Genomic DNA, 23,201 nt, shown 5'->3' with positions numbered 1-23,201 from the left:
GCCCACCAGGTTTCCCCATCCCTGGGATTCTCCAGGCAAGAATACTGGAGTGGGTTGCCATTTCCTTCTCCAAAGCATGAAAGTGAAAAGTCAAAGTGAAGTTGCTCAGTCCTGTCTGACTCCTAGCAACCCCATGGACTGCAGCCTACCAGGCTCCTCCGCCCATGGGATTTTCCAGGCAAGAGTGCTGGAGTGGGTTGCCATTTTCTTCACGGATTTTCCTGGCCCAGGGATTGAACCCCAGTCTCCTGCATTGGCAGGCGGTTTCTTTACCACTGAGCCCCACCTGGGAAGCCCATAGAAGTGGTATGCCAGTCTTAATTTCCCAATTTATCCACCCCCACCCCCGCCTTTTAAAAGGTGATTATGATCCTTTCCTTAAGAGTTGTTCAGTGGAAATCTGTACTAATGCAAACGCTACTGGACCAGTTATGTATAAGCTTTGCCCTCTCTTGTTGGATGTTCTGATTGAAATCATAAGAAAAAGCTCCATCTCTTGCTTCTGGCTTACTCCTCACTGGGCCGCTCTACTTCCCCCAGGAGCACCATTTTAGCGTATTCTTACCTGCCTAGAGTGAGTCCTGGCCTAGTACCCCGAAACTATTTCTAACTAACCGAGAACGACCCAGGACGGCAGAAACACGGACCTGGACATTGACCATGGGTCCTGTTAACCCTCGGAGGAAGCGCCCCGACGTGGATCTGAACCCCTGTAGGCCACTCAGTGTACTCTCGGGAGCACCGTTCTGTCTTCCGTCTTAAACGAATAACCACCTCCTTACTTGCCTCACAAGGTTGGGAGGACTGGGTACTCCATGGTCGTTTCTCATTAGCGTCACCGAACCCCCAAACTGGCTGGCGGGGGGCGCGTCGTCCTGTAGGGGGCGAGCTCCTCCCACACTTTCTCGCGCGCCCGGACGGGCATCCCCGGCGGCTCGGGGGTGGGGGACGGCCAAGAAGGGAATCCACTCCCGGGGTGGAGCGGGGACGGCGCAGGGGGAGCCGGTGCACCGGCCGGGAGGTGTCCAGAGCACCCCGCGCACGGGTGCGGGCTCGGGGCGGGAGTGGGGCCCGGGACGCGCCCCGGAGGTCTGTCCGGCCGACCCGGCGGGGCGCGCCATGGAAGCTCGGCGCGCGCGGCTGGGCGCCCGAACGCCGAGACAATGCGGCGCGCGGCAGCCGGGGAGCAGCTCGGCGGGCCCGGGGCGCGCGCCGCCTTCCTTCCTGCAGGCTCGGCTTCCCGGCGGCGGCGGCGGCGGCGGCGGCGGCGGCGAGCGCGCGGATTGGCGGCCCGGCCCTCCGCGCCGCCCCGCCCAGCGCCCGGCCGGCCGCCGCCCCCCGGCCCGGGCCCGCCCCTCTCTCCGCTGGAGTCGCTCGGGGCCCGCGGCTGGCTGGCGGGCACTTCCCGCCGGCTGTGCGCCTCCGCTTCGGGGACCGATCGCGAGCGCAGGAGGCGGCGGCGGCGGCGGCGGCGGCGGGCGGACGGACGGACGGGCCGCGCCCGACCTGCGCGGGGCTGCGCGCGCGCGGCCCCTGCTCCCGCCGCCCAGCCCGGCGGGCGGCCCACCCGCGCCCTGCGGCGGCTCGTGCGGCTCCCGCGGCGGCGGCCCGCGCCCCGGCGCCTTCCTTTGTCCACGGGCCGGCCGGCGGCGTCCGGGCGGCCGATCGGAGCCCGCGCAAAGCGGCTGAGGCGGCGGCTGCCCCGCGGCCGGCCGCCCGCCGCGCCGAGGCGATGCCGGACCAGATATCCGTGTCGGAATTCGTGGCCGAGACTCATGAGGACTACAAGGCGCCCACGGCCTCGAGCTTCACCACGCGCACGGCGCAGTGCCGGAACACCGTGGCGGCCATCGAGGAGGTGAGCGGCGCCCGCGGGCCTCGGGGGCGGCCGGGGGCGGCTCCGGCCGCAGGTAGTGCCGCGCCCCGGCGCGCCCCCCACCCAGCCCGCCCCTGCCCGGGCCCGGCTTCGGCATCCCGGGAAAAAGTTTCTTTCCCTCGGAATCCGGACGCGGCCGGGCGATCCCTGCCCGAAACAGAAGCCCTTTGTTCCAGGAGAAGGCTGCTGCTGCCAGGCTACCTTGGGCCTTTTTAAGACCACCCCCCACCCCTTCCCTCCCCAGACCCCCGCGGGGCCCCAGGCCGGACGGTTCACACCCCGCCTCTCCACCCCGCGCCCCGCCAACTTTGGCCGGAGAGTCGGGGCGGTGGTGAGCGGGGAGCCCTCCCTGGCCGTCGCGGAGGGGTCATCGGCTCGCCCGCGGGCCCCCGGCACCCCCCCGTCACCCTCTACCCTCAGCTTGGCGAATTGCCCGGGTGCCAAGCCTGCCCGGCGCAGCGCTCTGTGCCCGGGGCCCTACTCTGCCGGACTCGAGGGCCGGTCCGGGGGACCCCGACTGCCCAGGAAAGGTGTGCACACCTTTAGCCAGGGAGGCCCGCCCCATCCCTCAGCGCGCCCGGGGAGGAGTGCGGGGAGTCGGGCTTTTGATCCGAAGGCCTTTGCTCCCCTCCTCTCCCCAGCCCCCACCACCCCGGGGTGTGTGTGTCTTACCTGATCGCACCCCCCGGACGCCTCCCTTCCTCATCAGCGTGGAAAAGGCCTGATTTTAGGCAAGGTGCAGAGTCATCGTCTGCTGCTAACTAGGAAGCCCTCCACGTCCTGGGCGAGCGCACTTAGAACGAGCAGGCTTAGATGACGGTCAGAACGGCCTGCTACGAAGAGCAGGGTTTGGGAGGCCAGGGCCCCCGCTGACTGTGGTTTGGGGCTTTTCCTCGCTTCTCTGCCCTCATTTACCCTTACCTGTCAGACGGGACAAGCAGTGCATCCTTTCCAGGGTGGTGATGAGACAACTGTGTGTCAAGTGCTTGGCTTATACTAAATAGGTATATACTAAATAGGTAGCTGGTTTACAAGCCCTGTGGTGCCGCTATTGAATCGGTGATCACCTTTTCCGCCGCAATGCCAAGGTACATTCTTGAAATGGGGTATGGTAGGTATTTTAGGAGAGGACTGGGCCTGAGTGAGTGAAGGGAGGTCACCAGAAGAGCTTAATTAAGCGATGGCATTCAGTTTTTTGCCCGTTTGAACAAAGCAGCTGCTGTTAGGAACTGCTTGGGAAAAAATAAATCCAGAATGTTTTCCCTTAATGAAAAAAAATTTCCTTTGTAGGCATTAACGGTCAATAATAGGCTAAATGAAAAGCAGCAGATTCAGCGTTCTGAATGTTTTAAGTGTAGTAACGCATCCGCCCCTCCCTCCTTTCTCGCCGCCCCCCCCCCCCCCCACTTTTTTTTTTGGTGGAAGAGAGCTTCATGTAAACGTTCTGGAGTGAGCTGTGTGATCCCACATCACTTAATTCTACTCTTATTCGCAAGGCTTCAAAATGATGCCTTCAAATTAGGCTGATGGGGGATGAGCATCATAAGTTTCTTCAGAAGTGCTGGTTGAAAAGCAAGAAAAAAACTTTCGCAGTGTTTTGAAAATACATCATTAATAATGTTTATGGACTGATTGCAACACAAAAGGTAGCTGAGTATGTTTTCAGGGAAGGGAGCTTTTATACACCATGCCGTAAAAAGAATGCTTACTTGTGTTTAAAGTTCTGTTTCTTTTCCTTACTGCAGTTTGTCGGTTAAATATTATTAACACTGGCAGATGTTGGAAAGCTAGGCAAATAGGAGTTGCTATTAAAATTGGCATACCCTTTTCGTGATTAATGTTAGTTTGCCGTGTGTAGTTCCAAAGCTCTTTTAGTGTGCTGGGCAGATTACCCTAGAGCTCAGTTACTGAGTGGATGAAAGAGAGACCGGATTTGGTCATTTTATTACACTGCAGGCTTGCTCCATGTTGTGTCTAAGAACACGAATTGGTTAAAATCTCAAAAAAAGAAAAAAAAAGAAAGAAACTCATTACAGGTCTGTCTCACTTTAAGCAGATCCTGTACACATACTGAGATGGTGCTACATGTGAGCTTACATTTATGAGAGAACTGAATTGGGAACAGTTTTATTTAACAAGTATGTCTTCATATTTTGATTTTAATCAAGCATGTGCTCTTCTTGCAGACAGTGGTTATTGGGACAGAGTTACTCATTTCACAGAAATAAATATAAAATTTGCAAGTACATGGTTCTATGTTTAAACAAATGTGTCATGGAATTAGTAAACTAATTTTGAACCGAGTAACCTTTGTGTATCTATTATTTCCAGGATAGGCTATGTCTGCTAAAAATCATCCTACAACTGAAGTGTACTTTTTCTTTGATATGCATGCCTGTAGCTGGACTACCCTACCTTGTACTATGAACCTCTCATCTGTTGTATTTATTTCTCATCCCCACATCACACATGAGGAAGTTGAGGCTTAGAGACGTTAATTTGCTCAAGGTTATAGAGCTAGTAAGTTGAAGAGCTAGAGTTTGAACTTGGCTCCATGTTTTCAGAAATATGCTGTTATTTGTTACTTTCAGTAAGGCTGAATTCTCTAAATGACTCTTGTCAGATTGTCCAAGTTCAAACTCCGCCACTGGCCAGTTGTGTGAACTTGGATGAGATACCTAATGTTTTCTCATTTGCCTTGATGTTAGTCTGGATAACAATACCTGTCTGCCTTGGAGAGGTGTGAGGGTTTAATGAGATAGTCCACAACACAGTACCTGGTATATTACACAGACAACCGGTGTAATACATGCTAACTGCTTTAACAGTTTGTATTATAATTAATCCATAGAACCTGATGGGGATATTTGGCCCCAAGATGAGATTTACATGGGTGGGTTGATATGGCCTAGGAGAGTAAGGGGAAGGAATGGTTGAATGAGTAAGTGAATGGAAAGCTACTACATGTCTGTTAACCATTGCTTTTTAACTGCTTTGTTGTCTTGGCAGCAGGTCAGCACAGCAGTGTTTTAAAATTTTCACTTGATGATCTCTTGGTGAAGTAATTGTTTTGCATGGTTTTAGCCAAGTCTGGTGCTTCAACTGGGATCTGCCCTGTGTTTTTGGAAATAATGGAAAAAATCAGTAGTGACTGAATCTGAAAACCCTCCCCTCTACCGTTTGTGGGGGTTTTATTGCTGTCTCACTTTCTTTGAGTCTCTGAGCTCTTTGAAATATTCTCGGAATAGGGAAAAGTTGTACACGTATGTGAAATGTTCATAGTTAGACCCTCCTGGAGCATCAGCCATTCTGTCCTGCTTATTTGGCTTTGTCAGATACATAGTTTTAAAAATAAATTTGCTGTTGACTCGTAAGTATTAAAATTTAATCTGCTTCCTTCCGGGCCATAGTTCTCCACTCTGTTGTCCTTGGTTGCCTTGGAAATCTCATTGCTGTCACAAGCACAAGGTTCTAACTGCAGGGAGAGAAGGAGCATCTGGACTGCCCAGACTCCCGGGGGCCTTGCGATCCTCGGGGCCAGGTGCCCCTCCCAGCAGCTATTAGTGGGAACCCGGCCTGTGTACTTTTTTAGGCAAGAGTATGATTCTAAACCTTAGCCCTGTGTGACTTGTTTGAAAAACACCTCTTCCAAATAGCAGATTAATGGATTTTAGATTTATTGTCGGGTTTCCCTGATGTCTCAGATGATAAAGAATCTGCCTGCGATGCAGGAGACTGAGGTTCAATCTCTTGAGTTGGAAAGATCCCCGGAGAAGGGAATGGCTACCCACTCCAGTGTTCTTGCCTGGAGAATCCCACGGACAGAGGAGCCTGGTGGGCTACAGTCCATGGGGGTCGCAGAGTGAAAGGACATCACCTACTTGCCCAGTCCATTCTTATTTTCAGAAATGAGCTTGTATGGGTCAGTCAGGACCACTGTAAAAAAAATAGACATATATGTTTATTTATGTGGCTGCGTCGGGTCTTACTTGCGGCAGGTGGGATCCTTGCTGTGTCCCTCTGACTCTCCGATTGTATTGCGCAGCCTCCAGAGCCCGGGCGCTCAGTAACTGTGGCTCAGGGTCTTAGTTGCTCCATGGCATGTGGGATCTTTGTTCCCCAGCCAGAGTTCAAACCTGTCTCCCCTGCACTGCGCAGGGCATATTCTTAACCATTGGACCATCAGGGAAGTCCCAGGGCCGCCTTTTTATGCTGTGTTCTGTAATCCAGACATAGGCATCTGGAAATCTTGGAGTGATTTGAGAGAATGATCTCTGCTTACGAGATTCCCATTCTCCGCACACACCCCCCACCCCGCTTCCCCTTCAATTTGTCTCTCTCTTGTGATTAACAGTTAAAGTACTAATGCCTTCCTGGTGGGGTTTCAGGCCTGTCCCTCATTCAGTATTTAGTAAGTGCTGCTCTGTGCCAGGTGATGGGAAGAGAGTTCCCAGGAGGAATGTGTTCTATCTTTGAAGCAGCCTGCAGCTGAGTGGGAGAGACAGCCATGCTATAAACAAATCAATGCAGTAAAATATGGTTAGGCTGTGACCACAGGATTGTCCAAAATCCTGGATGCCCAGGGATGGCAGGGGTCAGGTGTGTCTGGGGCCATGGATAGGAGGGCCTTGGTGATGATGTGGGATCAGGTCTCGAAGTCAAGATAGTCATCTGTGGGTTACCACTTGCTTTAATTACTAAGTTGTCTCAATAGAGCCTTTTGTATTTGTCTCCCCGCCTTAGGTAAATATTGACCCACTCCTGAAGTGATGGCCATCTAGGCCTCTGGTTGGATTTTCATAGCCAATCCACAGAGCACTGCTTAGACCACGAATTTGGAATAAGCCTCGATTCTTAGCCTCCCCATTCCCAGGCCTTGCTGCCTTTCTTCATGGAGCACATGCCTTCTAGATCTGCACTGTCCAGTTTGTTGTTCTTTAGTCGCTCAGTCATGTCCGACTCTCTGTGACCCCATGGACTGCAGCACGTCAGGCTTCCCTGTCCTTCACTATCTCCTTGAGTTTGCTCACACTCATGTCCATTGAGTCAGTGATGCCATCCAACCATCTCACCCTCTATCATCCCCTTCTCCTCCTGCCCTCAATCTTTCCCAGCATCAGGGTCTTTTCCAGTGAGTCCTTTCTTCACATCAGGTAGCCAAAATATTGGAGCTTCAGCTTCAGCATCAGTCCTTCTGGTGAATATTCAGGGTTGGTTTCCTTGAGAATTGACTGGTTTGATCTCTTTGCAGTCCAAGGGACTCTCAAGAGTCTTCTCCAACACCACCAACACCAGTTCAAAAGCATCAATTCTTCTGCGCTCAGCTTTCTTTATAGTCCATGACTACTGGAAAAACCGTAGCTTTGACTAGACAGACCTTTTTCAGCAAAATGATGTCTCTGGTTTTGAATACACTGTCTAGGTTTGTCATAGCTTTCCTTCCAAGGAGCAAGTGTCTTTTAATTTCATGGCTGCAGTCACCATCCACAGTGATTTTGGAGCCCAACAAAATAAAATCTGTCACTCCTTCCACATTTTCCCCTACTGTTTGCCATGAAGTGATGGGACTAGTGATGGTTAATTTTAGGCAGTATCCAACATGGCACCCTGAAATCAAGCATTCAGCTTCTCCGCTGCCCCAGCCACATTTCAAGTGCTAATTAGCACATGTGCATTGGACAGTGTAGGTTTAGAACATTTTCGTCATCACAGAAAGTTCTGCCAGACAATGCTTTTTAGATGCTTGCAACTCAGAAGGGTCTACTGACAGCGCTGGCATCACTTAGAAGTTTGTTAGAAACGCAGACTGTCAGAGTCCACCTTAGGCCTTGGAATTAGAATCTACGGTTTCCCAAGATCTCCAGGTGCATTCTGTACACATTAAGGATTTGAGAAACGCTGTTCTCACGGTGACTGATGGTAGAATCACTTGCAGGGAAGGAGGAGGTTGTAGAACAGAGAGATGCCTGGCCCACTCCATGAAATCCCAATATTAGTTAGGGTGGGCCCTGAAGCATTGGCATTTTCTAAAGCCACCCCCTAAATGGGCTTGATGATCACTGCAGTAAAGTAATGTAATGCCAGGTAGTGATAAGTTAGACAGGATGCAGGAGTAGAATGAGACTCTGAAGAGCAGAAAACTGAAATCAGGAGAGGCCTCTCTGAAGAGGTGGCATGAGAGCAGAGCCCAGGACGCAGTGAGGAGCCAGGGAGGGGCAGCTTGTGAACAGGCCCCAAGATGGGGGTGACTCAGCCATCCTGGAGGAGAGGAGGGGCAAGGGTGGGGGCCAGGCAGGCCGGATCACAGGAGGCCTTGGCGATGTCGGGAGGGAGTTGGATTTTGTTCTCATGTGGTGGGAAGCTGTTGGAGGATTTGATCTGATTTACATTATCGACATTTCAGGGTGGTTGTTCCAGGCAGGACAGACAGGCAGGGCAGGAGAGAACAGAGGGAGACTGGTGGGGGCTGGGGGTCTTCCCGGCAGGCAGTGGGGACAATGAGAGTCTGATGGAGACCCTCTGTGCTGACGGTCCTGGTGTGCACTGGGGCCAGGTGAACAGAACTGGGTCCCTGTCCCAGTGGAGGCAGAGGCCAGGCTCCGGCCCCCGAAGAGCGGACCTGCTGGTGTCCCCCTGGCGAAGCTGACACCCCGGTGCTACTTAGTGTCGAGGCCCGTTGTGTGCTGCTCAGCACGGCTTGCTCTGGAAGTCGTGTTGAAACCAGTGCTGGACGTTCATTTGGTTTTCTGCAGACACAGATCAGAGAAGGGAGTGAGAATGCCGAGCTGTGTGGACAGGGTGTTTGCTTCTCTCCTCTTGTTTGTAGGTCGATGTCGCCGGTGACCCTTTCTTAGCGGTGTCGGATGCCTGGGACACTGTTCCCATTCAGCTCCCCAAACACTCTTCTTTCCACTAAAAAAGAGGTGGTGAATTCATCTCCCCCTCCTGCCGCAATAGGAACCTGCCTGCTTTGCTTATACTTTCTCTGTGTCATATGGCCTTCAGGTGGTGGCCAGGATCCTTCCAGGTACTTTTGTACCGTTATGGTTTTATCGTGTGGTCGATGTGGAATAAATGAACCAGAGCTGGAATGCTGGGGCTGCGTTTTCTTTTGTATTTGGTTGTCTTGGGTCTCCTGATTCGTAAATACGTCTGGACACCTACCCGTGTATTGTCAGTGTACGGTGCCAGTGATGTAAAGGCGGCGGGACCAGCTCCTTCCCCGTAAAGCCCTTTCTCTCAGGCTTTTGTGTGCAGTTAGTGTTTATCCCTTCAGCCCTTTTTTTGTGCCGTGGACCCTCTGGAACTCTGGTGAAGATGTTTGAGAAAGATGTTTTAATGCATTGAATTAACTGAACCCAAGTCTCCTGCATTGCAGGCGGATACTTTACTGTGTCTGAAGCCCAAGAATACCGGAGTGGGTAGCCTATCCCTTCTCCAGGCGATCTTCCCAACCCAGGAATCAAAGCGGGGTCTCCTACGTTGCAGGCGGATTGTTTACCAGCTGAGCTACCAAGGTCCCCACATAGAATCTTAAACAAGACCAGATATATTGAAATACAGTTAGAAAAATATTTGAAAAAATCTATCATACTTATATGTATTTCTGTATTGAGTATCAAAATTTGGTTGGTTGTGGGTCTAATAAATAATTTTGAGGTCCTGATGAATGTTAGCAATGTGGGGAGCTATTTCTAACGACTCTAAAACTATATTAAGTCTTCTCTTTGGAGTCACAGGTACTGCTGATGTTACCATGGTGTGTTGCTTCCATTCATAATTGAGGGAAGTGCTAAATTTCAGTTGGGGGCTAATGAAATATAGATGTAATTATTTTTTCCAATCCCAGCTCTCTGAATTCAGACTAAGAATTCCAGGCTTGACAAGATTATTTTAGTTGATTGTCTTTTGGAGTGAGTGAGTGGCTCTGTAACAGTGTTATTTAAACAAGCCTCAAGTGATTATTACAATGTCATTGTCATGAATTGGTTCTTGGAGTTCAGCAGAGAGGGGTGACACCCCGAGCCTGTGTTATAATCATCGAGTAGTAAAGGTGCTTAGAGGAACTAGGGGTGGAGGGCAAAGCTGTCAGTGGTGGTTGGACAGCCATGCTCTCCCCATTTTTTTCAAGGTCGGGGCTTGGCAGTTTCTCATGTGATCCCAGGTTAGTTCACACCCTCGTGCTTGCCTTGGAGTTCAGTGACGCTGTGAATTACATCTGTGAGTCCTGTAGTTAGGACCCTGAGCTGGGCTGCTCAGTTCTCCTATTTTTACCTTTCTTGTTTCTCTGGTTTGTCATCTGCTGTCCTTAACTCTGAAGGGCAAGCTTGGGTGTGAAGTGATAGGTTTATAGGTACCTTCTGCCCAGAATTCTAAGGGGAGACTTGGACTTCCGCCTTTTTGTCAGTGAGGGTAACATATTTGAAACGATGCTGTTGTTGCATGAGTGTGTTTGGGGTGTCTACAGCATAGCTGAAATGTTACTGTCAGTCCCTTTTTTTTTTTTTTTCTTTTCTCTTGCCTCTTAGCTCTTATTGGATGCTTACAGTATGACAGGCTTGCTTTAAATTTTTTACACATATTAACTCTTAACTTGTTCAGTGATTACAAAGATCCTGTAAGGTCCCTGGAACCTAAACCACTTTACCAGGAGCACAGAGCTAGGAAGTGGTGGAGCTAGGATTCAAATGCAAGCATTTTGACACGCGAGTTTCCGCTTCTGTAGCCGCCGGCTGCTTCTGTGGAGCCTGCCCTGGAAAACGCCATCCGTGTTGCTGCCTCTGTGATTAATTGGCGCGACCTCTCTCTTGCTGTCCAGTTTAGTACCACGCACCTGCTGCCTTCCTTGAGTAGGTGCTTCTGGGGAATGCTTGCTGCCTCTCTGCCTCCTCTGTCTATGTTGCCCCCCCAAAATGGTTCCTCTTTACTCCCTTCACCGCTCTGCTAACATGCCCAGCCCTGCAGAGCCCAGTGGCCCCGGGCACTGCTCATACCCTGGCAGGAGGCCTGCCCTACTAACGGGATTATCATCTTCCCCCTCCAGCTGAAGATGGCTCTGTCAGTATGATTTTATACGCAAGTGCTGGCAATCAAAGTCCTTGGCTGGTGAAGGCAGTTCCCACAAATGATGAATTGCCTTGGCTTTTAGGATTCTAGCCAGGTAATCCGGATTTGAGGGCCTCTTTCCTAGAAATCACAATCTTAATAGAGTTTGTTGTTGTTGTTGTTGTTTTAATTTTTTAACACCAATGGTTGACATTTCTTTGAGCCCTAATTCTGTGTTAAGGGCTGTGCTGTGTTTTAATTGGAAGTTTTTGATGATTGAATCCTTTCACTTGGCCTGTCTGGTATAGATCCTGTTACCTCTGTTTTACAGTTGAAGACACCAGGGCTCAGACAAGTGCCGTGACTGCAGGTAGCTAGCCTGCCCCACAGTTAGCAGATGATGGAACCAGGAACCCCAGCCATGCCGAGATCAGCCTGTGTGCTTAAGACTGTTTTCCTGCTGGTCCTTGAATGCCTCCCCGACGGTCTCCTGCTGGCATCTCTGTTGCCAGTAAAGGTCCTGCTCTAGGTGTTTCTTTGGGCTTCAGTTGTGCAGGTTGATAGTTGTCCACCTTCTGCAGGTGGGTCTCCACTGTCGACGCCGTCGAGGTGAGGCTGCCTGAGCAGGGTCGTCAGGCTCTAACCCTTGGGGAGGTGCTTCACATCTGTCAGAGGTGTTTATTAAGTGGCCTTGCCTGCTTTGGCGGAGAAGGCAGTGGCACCCCACTCCAGCACTCTTGCCTGGAAAATCCCATGGACGGAGGAGCCTGGTGGGCCCCAGTCCATGGGGTTGCTGAGTCAGACACGACTGAGCGACTTCACTTTCACTTTTCACTCTCATGCATTGGAGAAGGAAATGGCAACCCACTCCAGTGTTCTTGCCTGGAGAACCCCAGAGACAGGGGAGCCTGGTGGGCTGCCGTCTCTGGGGTCGCACAGAGTCGGACATGACTGAAGCGACTTAGCAGCAGCAGCAGCAGCAGCCTGCTTTGGAGTGAATTAGAAGGACACATACCCCACCCCGAGAGCTGAGGACACTATCACAGCTGCTTGTAGAGGACTCCAGAGCCACATAGGCAGTGAGCAGTCCATCCAGTGTCCCCCCAGTGTCAACAGATATGTGTTTGGAGAGCGACCACTGCAGGGTTACAGATGTGACTTGTCTAGGCAGACAGAGTACCCTGCTGGCAGTCAGGGAACTGGGGAGATTCTGAGGGGAAGGGAGAGTGTTCAGTCTCTGTGCTGTGTCTTCCTCTGCTAGCCCTGATCTGATAGCTCTCCTGGTGGTGGGCCTTGGGCAGCTGATTTCACTGGTCCAGCCTCAGTGGCCTCAGCTGTAAAGTGGAGGGTGGATGAGATGTTTCTTAACATGGTGTCTGCAACACAGTTCACCTGCCTCTTGCCTTCTTCCCTTCTCCTGACCATCTCCTCCACTTTCTCTTGGCCATTCAAATCCATACCTTTCGAGAGGTTAGAGGTGAAAATATCCCTTTCTCTACTCCCCCGTTAAACAGTCCCTCCTCCAAAATACCACTGGAGTTGATAAGGTGGTGGGCCCAGAGGCTGGAATTTGTTTGGGTGCATCACTAGTTTGCCTGGGACAAATGGGGCTCTGTACTTTGCCATCCCGTCTCACGGTGAAGGGTCTTTCCAGGTGCATCCCGTGGTCTTTTGATTACAGCTCTGTTGTGCTTAGCTTCTCTGGTGAAAAGAAGCAGGACTTGGTGGTGTGGTCTCTGATTGCAAAGTCTGTTAGCGGGAGCGTCACTGTTGATCTCCTGGTTGCAGATACGTGCCTCATTCGGCCGGATATGCCGTGGTACCTGGGAGTTTTCCAGTCCAGGGCCAGGCCTTGTCTGTCTCTGCAGCAGCGAGCTCATAATGGTCCATTGTTTTTCCTAGTTATCCTGGCCTTTTGGCTGCTTCTTTCTGTAAGCATCATCTTGACCTGTTCACAGTGGGGACCCCTTGCTTCTTGACCAAAGTTAACTTGTTGAGCTTCCTGGTTTTCTTCTCATCTTGTAAATTCCCTCATGGGTTTTTCTTTTGTGGCCAGTAGGAATGAGGTGTGCTTATTCTTTGGGTTGTTGGGCTGTCAGAACCTGCAGCTTTTGCTTGCCGTGGTGGTAGCTTGCCAGGCCACAGGCTTTACTCATGGGGAAAAGGTATCAGGAAGGGTGGTGCATGGCGGAAATTGTAAGGAAGCAGAAGTCTCCCCACCTCATCCATCTCCCTTCCCTTCCCTTCTCCACGCTATGATTTCTTTCCCTTGGAGACCAGGTTGCTGATGCTGGTGACTAGGCGGTGTCCAAAGCTGAAAATTCCCACCTCCCTTCTTTTTTCTCCTGCGTTCTCTTGCCTGCACTCCTTTGGTGTATTTCCAGACCCCCAGGCCCTGTACGTCCTTCTTAAAGCGGATTTTCCAGCCAGAGGGGACTCACAAGGGAAGATTTCGTTTGGGGTTTCAGTCTGCGGCTTTCTTTCCTGGGGAGCTGCTCTTTGGTGATGACATTTCATGGTGTCCTCCTTTCCTACCACCCTGCCTCCTCTCAGTTTTCCAGGAACTGGGTTTATTGTTCTGTCTTTTAAAAATGATTTATTGTCTTCTGTAACAGTGTGGAAAGAGCTTAATTTTTTGAAGTGCACCGTCTTCTTCTTTATGGCCAGAGCAAAGTAAAGGTTTGATTGATCTTATGACACAGTTGCTTTAGTCATAGCTAATGTGAAGTCTCTTAAGGGCTTCTGTTTTATTTGATCTTTTAAATTTATGAACCTCCTTGCATCCCTGAGCATCTGTGCACAACGCCAGTGAGGCCTGGGGTGTCACATTCAGGGCTTTATTCCTGCCCCTGATGCACTGCAAGCTGGTAGAGCGTTCTGACAGTTGGTTAGGTTTTGGGTTGAATTAGGGAGTAGTGATGGAGAAGGAAATGGCAACCCACTCCCGTACTCTTGCCTGGAAAATCCCATGGATGGAGGAGCCTGGTAGGCTGCAGTCCACGGGGTCGCTAAAAGTCGGACATGACTGAGCGACTTCCCTTTCACTTTTCACTTTCATGCATTGGAGAAGGAAATGGCAACCCACTCCAGTGTTCTTGCCTGGAGAATCCCAGGGACGGGCTAGCCTGGTAGGCTGCCGTCTCTGGGGTCGCACAGAGTCAGACACGACTGAAGCGACTTAGCAGCAGCAGCAGGGAGTAGTGGTGTCAGCAGATGACCGTTTCAGGAATTTGTTACTGGTTTTCCCAAGGAAAACATACTGTTAGGTTGAATAATTAAAGCCAGTGGTAGACGTGTGTTAGAAGGTAAGCAGAAGAAAAAGCTGTTGCAGTAGCTGCTAGAACACCCATCTTGTTTCTTCTTTCTTGTTTCTGTAGGTCAGGGTCATCCTCAGGGTTCTCGAAAAGGCCAGGTAGTGAAATAGAAATAATAGGGACCAATGCTCAACAGCTGAGACCAGTGGAAGGGAGAAAGAGAGAACACTGGACTCACTCAGAGTGTGAGGCTACTCCTTCTCCAGGGATCCCCGAGGTCTCTCCCTGCTCAGCAGCAGGTCTAACAAGACTTCGAGTCAGTGCTCTCTGCCCTAATGGGCAGGGAGGCATGTGATCCATTGAGGGGAGTTTGCATGAGGATGGTTTTTGAGCTTTGCTGTGTGATTTTGATGACGTTTAGTTCACTGAGAAATTCACTTCCATGGAACAACTCCTTCCTTTGGTGTTGGTCTGAATGTGGCATTAAGGACATCTTTCAGGATGGGGTTTAGGCCATGGCAGAATGACTTGGGTCATCAGTTTCTGGGTCACGCAGGCTTTCGTGAAGACAACCCTGGACTGTTAGATGTCTGTGGTTAAGGAGCATGCGGTTTGCTGTCAGACCTCAGAGTGTCTTGGCATTTCCTTCTCGGGGGCGAGGGAGGTTCGGCATCCACAGTTAGGCCTGCTTTTGGTTTTCCTGTTGGACCTTCCAGCCAGACCCTGAGAGTGCCTCAGGTTAAGTGTCCCTTCTCTTTGAATCCTCAGAGTCCCAGGTGGTTCCCAGACCATGGTTCTCAGAAATTGTCTGTTGGGTATGAAAGCCCAGGTAATCTTTGTTTTTGTGATTTTATATCTTGACCTTCAAATGGCTTGCTGTATGTTTAGAAATAAATTTGTTTTGATTTGCACAGTCAAGATTGTCGTGTTATCCTTTGAAACAGGTAAATCTCTATAAGAATTACCGAAATCTCCTCTCTCTAAAGCACCCTGATATCAACTTTCTTCATTGAAAAATATCTCTCTCATTCTGTAAAGCCTTCCCTAACATCCCTCGTCTATCAGAACTTTCTTCTCTTTTTTAAAAATAATTTTTAAATTTTATTTTTTGGCTGTGCTGGGTCTCTGTTGCTGTGTTGGGTTTTCTCTAGTTGTGGCAAGTGGGGGCTACTCTAGTTGCAGTGTGTGGGTTTCTCCCTGAGGGAGCTTCTCTTGTTGTGGACCCCAAACCCTGTAAAGGGCCCCACATGAAGCGGTAGGGCCCGTGGGCTTCAGTAGTTTCAACTCCAGGCTCAATAGTTGTTCTGCATGGACTTAATTGCTCCGAGGAATGTGGGGTCTTCCCGGATTGGGAATCAAACCCGTGTCTCTTGCATTGGCAGGCAGATTCTTCACCACTGAGGCACCAGGGAAGCCCTTCTCTGAAATCTTAAAGCAGTTACTCTGACTCACTTTTGGATCAATCTATCCGTCCATTGATTCAGGGTTTGGTTGATCCATCCGTCCATCCATTGATCTATTGATCTGTCAGTGGTGGATTGAGGCATCCATCTGTCCGTCTATCCGTCCCTCCATCCATCATTGGGGTAGACCTGGGCTGTCTCGTGCTTGACATGAAGTGTGCTGCGTGTAGCGTGGTGGGCCACGGCAGCTGCGGTCCTCCGTGTGTGCCAACAGTGGCCCGTGCTTCCCTCCTTGGTGCTCACTTGATTCCGCAGGGCCGGAATCTCATCAGGGAGGACACAGGAGGGGGTCGCTTGTCTGAGGGTTTGGGGTCCTCAGAGTTGTCCCTGTTTGGTCAGGACAGAGGATGGCAAGCTTACAGTCCACGCTGTTTTTGTTTGCAAAAAAAAAAAAAAGCTAAAACAAAAACAAATCTGAAGACTATAAAACAGAGACTGTGTGGATGTGGCCTGCAAAGCTTGAAATAAGACTTCATGTGGGGCCCTTTACAGCAAGTGCTTGTGCCCCAAGGAACGCGGATGGGCTGTGAGTGTAGAGTCTGGACTGAGTGGGCAGAGTGCTGGGGTGTGTGGAACCTTTGGGTGGCTGAGTCCAGTGGTCTGTGTGTCACACAAGTGCGCTGAGTAGGTCTAATTCCTGTGGGGGCACCTTCTCTGCCCCAGGCTGCAGGAAAACACCACAGCTTTTGAGTAGAGGAGTGAAGTGAGCAGGGCTGGGCTTCAGGCAGCCCATCTGGTGTGGTGGGCAAGGGGGGTGGGGGGAGAGGGTCAGCCCTTCGTTGTTGGGGGGCCCTCGGAAGGGGTACTGTTCTGCACCTCGAGTCCTGTGGGGCCCGAGCCCAGGCCTGCCCGCAGGAGTGGTCAGGGGTGACTCGCCTGAAGCAGGCATGCGTTCCCACCGTCAACCTGCTTCCTGCGTTTGTGTTCTCATTTCCTGAAACCAAACTGCAGACTCCTGAGAGCAGGAGCGCTTTAAAAAAAAAAAAATAATAATATGCTTATATTTTTATTTAAACTTGACTGTTTTTCAAAACACGGTTTGGGCTGGACAAGTTTTATGCCCATTTTACAGCTGAGAAAACAGCCTCCCAGGCGTCTCGTGGCTTCATAAAAGTAGACAGTTAGTGGCAGCCCTGAGAATTGAGCCCAGATCTCACAGCTCTTGTCACTGAGGAATCTTTCTGTCTCCCAGAGCAACTGAGTACCTGCTCAGTTACCGTTTTATGGAGTTAAAAAAAAAAGATGTGGGTACAGTACTTATGCACAGATTCTGTATGCTTAGAAGCTTCTTTGTTCAGTCTATTTTAAAAGAGATTCAGAATGATGTACATGTATCATTTGCTATGAGTTACTGTCTGTAGAAATGGCTAGAGGACAGATAATTTAGAAATATTTGCACCTTACGTCAGAAGAAAGTTAATAGTACCCGTTACTATTAATACTAGTGGTATTAGCTGTCCTGGGAAAAGGTACTGTTTATTCATAATAAGCAGATAATAGCAGCAAGATTGGAGAGGAAAGCCCAGATAGCATTGAGTGTAGGTGTAATTATAATTTAAATTCCATGGGAAAGTGAAAGTAAAGTCGCTCAGTCATGTCCGACTCTTTGTGACCCCGTGGACTGTAGCCCACCAGGCTCCTCCATTAATGGGATTCTCCAGGCAAGAATACTGGAGTGGGTTGCCATTTCCTTCTCCAGGGGATCTTCTCGACCCAGGGATCAAACCCAGCTCTCCCACATTGCAGGCAGATGCTTTAACCTCTGAGCCACCAGGGAAGCCACCTAAATTCCATGGGGAGGGGGGTATTTAAATACAAGGTTTTAAGAGCTGAGTGGTAGTGTGAGGCATAACTCCAGTCTTGTCTGTAACAGGAGGTACTTTTTGGCCCTGTAACCTTGGAGACGTCATCAATCTTGAATTATTCATCATTGGAATGAAGTATCTTTTGAGAGAAGCATATCTTCTTCAGTATTAAAAATATGTTTCTCTCATGTGTCATAGTGAGTATTCTAGTTGCATTGCATATTTCTTTCTTTGTTTTTCACATCCTGCCCACTCTACTTGGTTATCCTTGAGAAGAGAGAGAGGGTTTTAGGTGATAGCTATGTGGTACCCAGTCTTTGGGTCTATAGTCATATTCCACATTTTTACAGTTTTCTCAGTCCTTTTTGTTGCTGTTCTGATATTTGACTTTAGATCTCTTTCTTTGGGGAAGGTCACTTTGGTGGCTGAAGGAGAACTGGGCCCATTTAGGGGCTGCTAGAGGATGTATTTTTGTTATGCTTGACAAGTAAGCAGCGCCCTTCCTCCTGAGTGGAGCTGATCAGTGATCGACAAATGAATGGTCTCTTTCCATCTGGTTGTCATACACAACGACGGTGCCGTTTGAACACTGAGTTTCTCAGACTCCCAGGGGACAACAGAATGTGTATATGAGTTGGCATGCCCAAATGCAAATGATTTCTATTGATACCTAATGTATGTAAATTTATGCTGCTTGGTTGACAAAGACATTATGAATGATACTGTTTCTCAATAGTGTTATATAACTGAAATTTTTGTTTTATAGTCACAATGGTGAAGTACAATTCCTGCTGAATTTCTGTGACATTTCCAGCAGCTCCAAAGCTGGCTATGGGGCTGTCGCACCAGAGATGGAAGATTCCACATCTTCCGGAGTGAGTGAGTGAGTGCGTGCCTCTCTCCTAAAGGCCTTGACTGTCTTCTCCCCACGTGGAAATGCCCTGATTGAGGGCAGGGTGAAAGTGGATGGTCAGGGTAGTGCGATGACTCAGCAGAGAAGAGGGATCTTAGTCCAGTTTGCGGGGGCGAGGCGTGGCACTGAGACAAGGGACTGCTTTGGGAAGAAAGTTATCTTTTCCTTTTTAACATTGAGTCCTTCTTTTCTCCTTCTGGCAATTACATTACATCTCAAATTCAGGGACAGAGAATCCAGACAGGTTGTGAGAGAGAAGGGTTTCGTCAGTAGAGTTGGTGGGATTGGGCCCCGTGTGCCTGGTGAACCCCGCTCAGCCCTGGTGGGAGACGTTGGCACTGGGCTGTGCTTCACCTAGTGGTCATGACAGCGGTATTAGCCCCGCTTCTGCTATCTTCACCTCTGCTCTCCCCTGAACCCTGACTGTGGCATCTCCCCATCTGGCAGTTAACCCACCTAAGGACTGTGCCCACCCTTGCTGGGCCGGGCTCTGGGGCAAGCTGCCCAGTGGGTAGATGTCCCTGCCCTCCCGACCATGCCACTAGCCTGGCGGGAGAGGCCGGTGGCCAGTGTGTTTCCTGCAGGACCTAAACTTTTGCTAGGCCTGGAAGCATAATCAGGCATTAGGTAGCCTGCAACAAAGCCTAATGCACAAAAGAGCCCTCTGGGATATTTGCTGAGTAAATGGGAGAATGAATGATAGTAGGAGGTGAGACTTCTAGGTTGGGGACTAAGTACCTGAGCCCAAGGTGGGACTGAGTAAATGGGAAAATGAATGATAGCAGGAAGTGAGACTCTTCTAGGTCCGGGACTAGGTACCTGAGCCCAAGGTGGGACTGAGTAAATGGGAAAATGAATGATAGCAGGAGGTGAGACTCTTCTAGAACGGGGACTGAGTACCTGAGCCCAAGGCGGGGCTGAGTAAATGAGAGAATGAATGATAGCAGGAGGTGAGACTTCTAGAATGGCAACTAAGTACCTGAGCCCAAGAGGGGAGACTGGTTGCATGCAGAAAGATAAGAGAGTGCAGGGCTCTGGAGGGCTGTGCCCAGTGGGTGATTCTCCTGCTTGGGGTGGGACAGTGTTGGGCTCTTTGTGTGGCTGGGAGAGAAATGAGCATGTGCAGTAAAGAGTCCTAGCCTTGCTCTGCGAGGACAGGAAAGCATTGCTCGAGAGCAGCTTTATGATTTCTGCAATAGAGGGGATTTCTGCAAGAGGAGATTGTTGTGTTTGCTTTTCCCCCATCATTCACTGAAGATCTCCCTGGCCCGTTCCAGCACTGGGTGTTTACTCATGTGAGTGAAGAACATCCTGGATTTCTAGGCACTCACAGTTTCACATGGTTCATCTGTGTAAACAGATGAGTAAACAAACAATTACAGTATGGTTCGATAAATACAGTAAGATGCAGAAGCAGTTGCTACGGCAATGCCAAGTCACTCATGACATCCTGTGAGAGCCAATAGGCTTGCTTGCTCAGGGTCTTCTTGTAGGGGACCCAGTGGAGGAGTGATGGTGAGTGGTAGCCTACCACTCAGATGAGCCTGCCACTGTGTGCCTGGGTCAGCCCTGACCCCAGCAAGTGGGTTTGCCCACGCAGAAGTCTTAACAGCAGCCGTGGGCTGAGCCCGGGCCCTGTGATGTCTCTAGCACGAGCAAGAAAAATCTGCGCTGGGACCAATTCCCCAGAGGGCAGTCCTCTGTGGGGTGCTCTCCCTGTTTAGATGCAGCCTCGTGAAGGGGAGGGGTGGCGGGGATGGAGAGCGGCTTCCGCACACCGACATGGGTTCTGCCAAGAACCAGGATGTTAAATATAGTCCCCGCGTCTCCTGAGCTACTGGGCGAAGAGGATGTTTCTTGTTTCCCATCTAGTCTGGGAGTGAGGGCAGGTATGGGAGAAGCAGAGTAAGTTTTCCCCCCTATTTAGGGTCGATTACCAGGAAAGCATCTGCATTTCATAATCAATGGAAGAATCCTTTCAATCAGATCAGGCAGATGTACCAGGGTCTTGACTAGAACGTGGAGAAGGCAGTGGCATCTCTGTGGCGGGGACAAAACGATCTCTGTGCGGAGTCCACTGTCTGCGCTCCAACTGTGGACCACAGGGTTCGTGGGGGCCCAGCTGTCCACGCTCCAACTGAGGACAACAGGGTTCGTGGGGGCCCAGCTGTCGACGCTCCAAGTGTGGACCATGGGGTTTGTGGGGGCCCAGCTGTCATACTCCGAGTGTGGACCATGGGGTCCATGAGGCCCGGCTGTCCACGCTCCGACCAGAGGACCAGGAGGTTTCATGGGGCCCCAGCATTGTGTGTGGAGGTAAGGGGGCGGTCCTTGGCTAGTTCCAGTGGCAAGGGGCAGGTCAGCTTCCTACCTCCTGACAGCACAATCACCTGCCCATTTTCAGAGAGGAGATCAGGTTGCTCTGTGGTTGCATGTCACTTTCCTGAGCCTCTGACTTCCTGTTTCCTCTTATATACCAGTCTGGCGGGAGGAACTCCTCTTCCAGCTGCAGCAGGTGGGCGGCATTCCGTCTGGTGGAAGGATCTTTCTGGTATGACTCTGCACCTCCCATCCCTCCTGCCAGGACTCGCCACTTCCAGGAGGCAGGTGACAGTCTCCCCTTGACTCCTGACTGGGCTCCCAGGCTCTGTGACTTGACCTGTGATCCCCTCTTCTTCACTGCCTCCTCTTGCTCTGGGATGTGTGTGGAGTCACGTCTAACTTTGAGCCCCATTTGGATGGCATCGCCAACTCAATGGACATGAGCTTGAGTAAACTCTGGGAGTTGGCATTGGACAGGGAAGCCTCGCGTGCTGCAGTCCATGGGGTCGCAAAGAGTCGGACACGACTGAGCGACTGAACTGAACTGAGGGGCATCTGGCGTGGTCGCAGCCTGGGCTTCATATAAACGTGGGTTTGAGTCACAAAGCAGGCTTGCCGTCTGCTGAGTGCGTGCCAGTCACCAGGCGTGATCTGGCGAAGGAGTTACTGTTGCTGGTGCTCGGTCAGCGTCTCCCTCGTTTTTCTTAGAGTGAAAGTCCCTTGATGAGGGACCCTGTGTTGTCTTCCTGACCAAACCCCGCCACCCTGCTTCCCGACCCCACGCTGCCTCCCGGGGACTCTACTTCAGAACCTTTCCCCGCCATTCATTCTGCCCAGAACCATCTTCTTTCCTCACTGCTCATCCGCACTGTTCACCCTCTTACCTCTTTTGAATAAACATCACCTCGATGTCCTACCCTGACCACCATTTAAACCAGCTCCCTGCTGCCAGCCCCCTGACCATCTCTTTTCCCACACAGCTCTTAGCGCCTCATAACCTAGGACATAACTTACTTAGTTGTTATGAAAGTGAAAAGTGAAAGTGAAGTCACTGAGTCGTGTCTGACTCTTTGCGACCACATGGACTGTAGCCTACAAGGCTCTTCAGTCCATGGGATTTTCCAGGCAGGAGTGCTAGAGTGGGTTGCCATTTCCTTCTCCAGGGGATCTTCCCGACCCAGGGATCAAACCTGGGTCTCCCACACTGCAGGCAGATGCTTTACTGTCTGAGCCACCAGGGAAGCCCCAGTTGTTATAGTTTTAATTTATTTTCTAATTCCCTCTTCCCTTCATTAGATCATCAGCTCCGTGGGGGCAGGGATTTCTGGCTGTCTCAGTTAATGATGCATCTCCAGTGTCCAGAATTGTGCCTTGTGCCTGGCACACAGTCCATTAATAGTGCACATTTGTTGAATGAATAAAACTGGCCAGCAAATACAATTTGGATTGCGGGAAGTGAAACACGTGATCCAGGAGCCCTGGTGCTGTTGGTTCATAGAAATCTTGTTTCTCGGGAATTCTTTGGCGGCCCAGCGATTAGGGCTTTGCCAAGCCAAGGGCCGGGGTTTGATCCCTTGGTGGGGAAACTAGGATCTTGGAAGCTGTGTGGTAGGGCTCCCTGCTCCTCCCCAAAGAAATCTTGTTTCTCTGGCTATAGTGAGGACACTTGATTCTTAGAGGGTAGTGCTTGAAAAGTTTTATTAGTGAATGAAAATCCCTGGAAAAGTAAGAACATGTTTGGGTGGCTCAGTTCCACAGGGCTTGAGGCTGCTGTTTGCCTGCGGGGGTTCGGATCCAGGGTTAGAAATGTGCCTAGCATCTCTCTCTATCCATCTCCAGACGGGCTCTGGGATTCCCTGTATGTTTCCAGATTGCTACTTAGTAGGAGTGGAGAGTGCGGCTCCTTATTTCTTCTACTCAGTGGATCCAAAGTAGTTTGGAGTTAGAGTAATTCACAGACACAGCTTTAAAACTGTGAGTCAATTAATTATTGTCCAAGAGAGTAGGGTTGCTTTGGCGACAGCGATCTGATGTCTATGTGACAATTACCACAAAGGCTGAAATTATGTTGGGACCTTGAAGAGTCTATCAGATAGTGAAGGAATTGAGAAGCAATGGTTACCACCTGTCCTATCTCACCCTGTTTTCTGGTTTGGACTGTTGCCTTGTGGAAATTTATTTATTATTAATGTTAAGGCCTCCAAAATAAACATTCTCAGAATGATTGCCAGGATTACAGGGTTATTGTGATGAGAGGCTGGTCTGCTTTTTTGAACTTCTTTCTTTTGGAGGCCCTGGTTGTTTTTTTTTTACTGTTGATAAACTCTTTGCAGAGAAACCATATGAATTTTTCAGATTTCCCTCTCTTAGTAACATGACACTTCTAAAACTTGTATGGTGGCCTGGGACCCATAGTTTTGCAGCAAATAAGAGGGGCTTATGTTATCCCTGAGCCTGTGCAGTGATTAGAGCCTCTGCTCTGAAGCCACTTGGACCTGGATTCCACCACTGATTTCACCAGTT

General features: G+C 50.4%; 1 protein-coding gene across 1 annotated transcript in view; it reads left to right on the top strand.

The window, feature by feature from the left end:
• Window positions 1-1,732: 1,732 nt before the first annotated feature.
• The window catches only part of ASAP2 (ArfGAP with SH3 domain, ankyrin repeat and PH domain 2), a 156,395-nt gene continuing 134,926 nt past the window's right edge, over window positions 1,733-23,201 (top strand). Inside the window, exon 1 of the mRNA XM_052647444.1 lies at window positions 1,733-1,858. Within this exon, the coding sequence (XP_052503404.1) occupies window positions 1,733-1,858 (126 nt within the window). The remainder of the gene's footprint in view (window positions 1,859-23,201) is intronic.

The sequence above is a fragment of the Budorcas taxicolor genome, chromosome 11, assembly GCF_023091745.1.
Source record: "Budorcas taxicolor isolate Tak-1 chromosome 11, Takin1.1, whole genome shotgun sequence".
Taxonomy (NCBI): domain Eukaryota; kingdom Metazoa; phylum Chordata; class Mammalia; order Artiodactyla; family Bovidae; genus Budorcas; species Budorcas taxicolor.
Note: the sequence above shows the minus strand (reverse complement) of the source record. Positions and strands in the feature narration are given on the sequence as shown.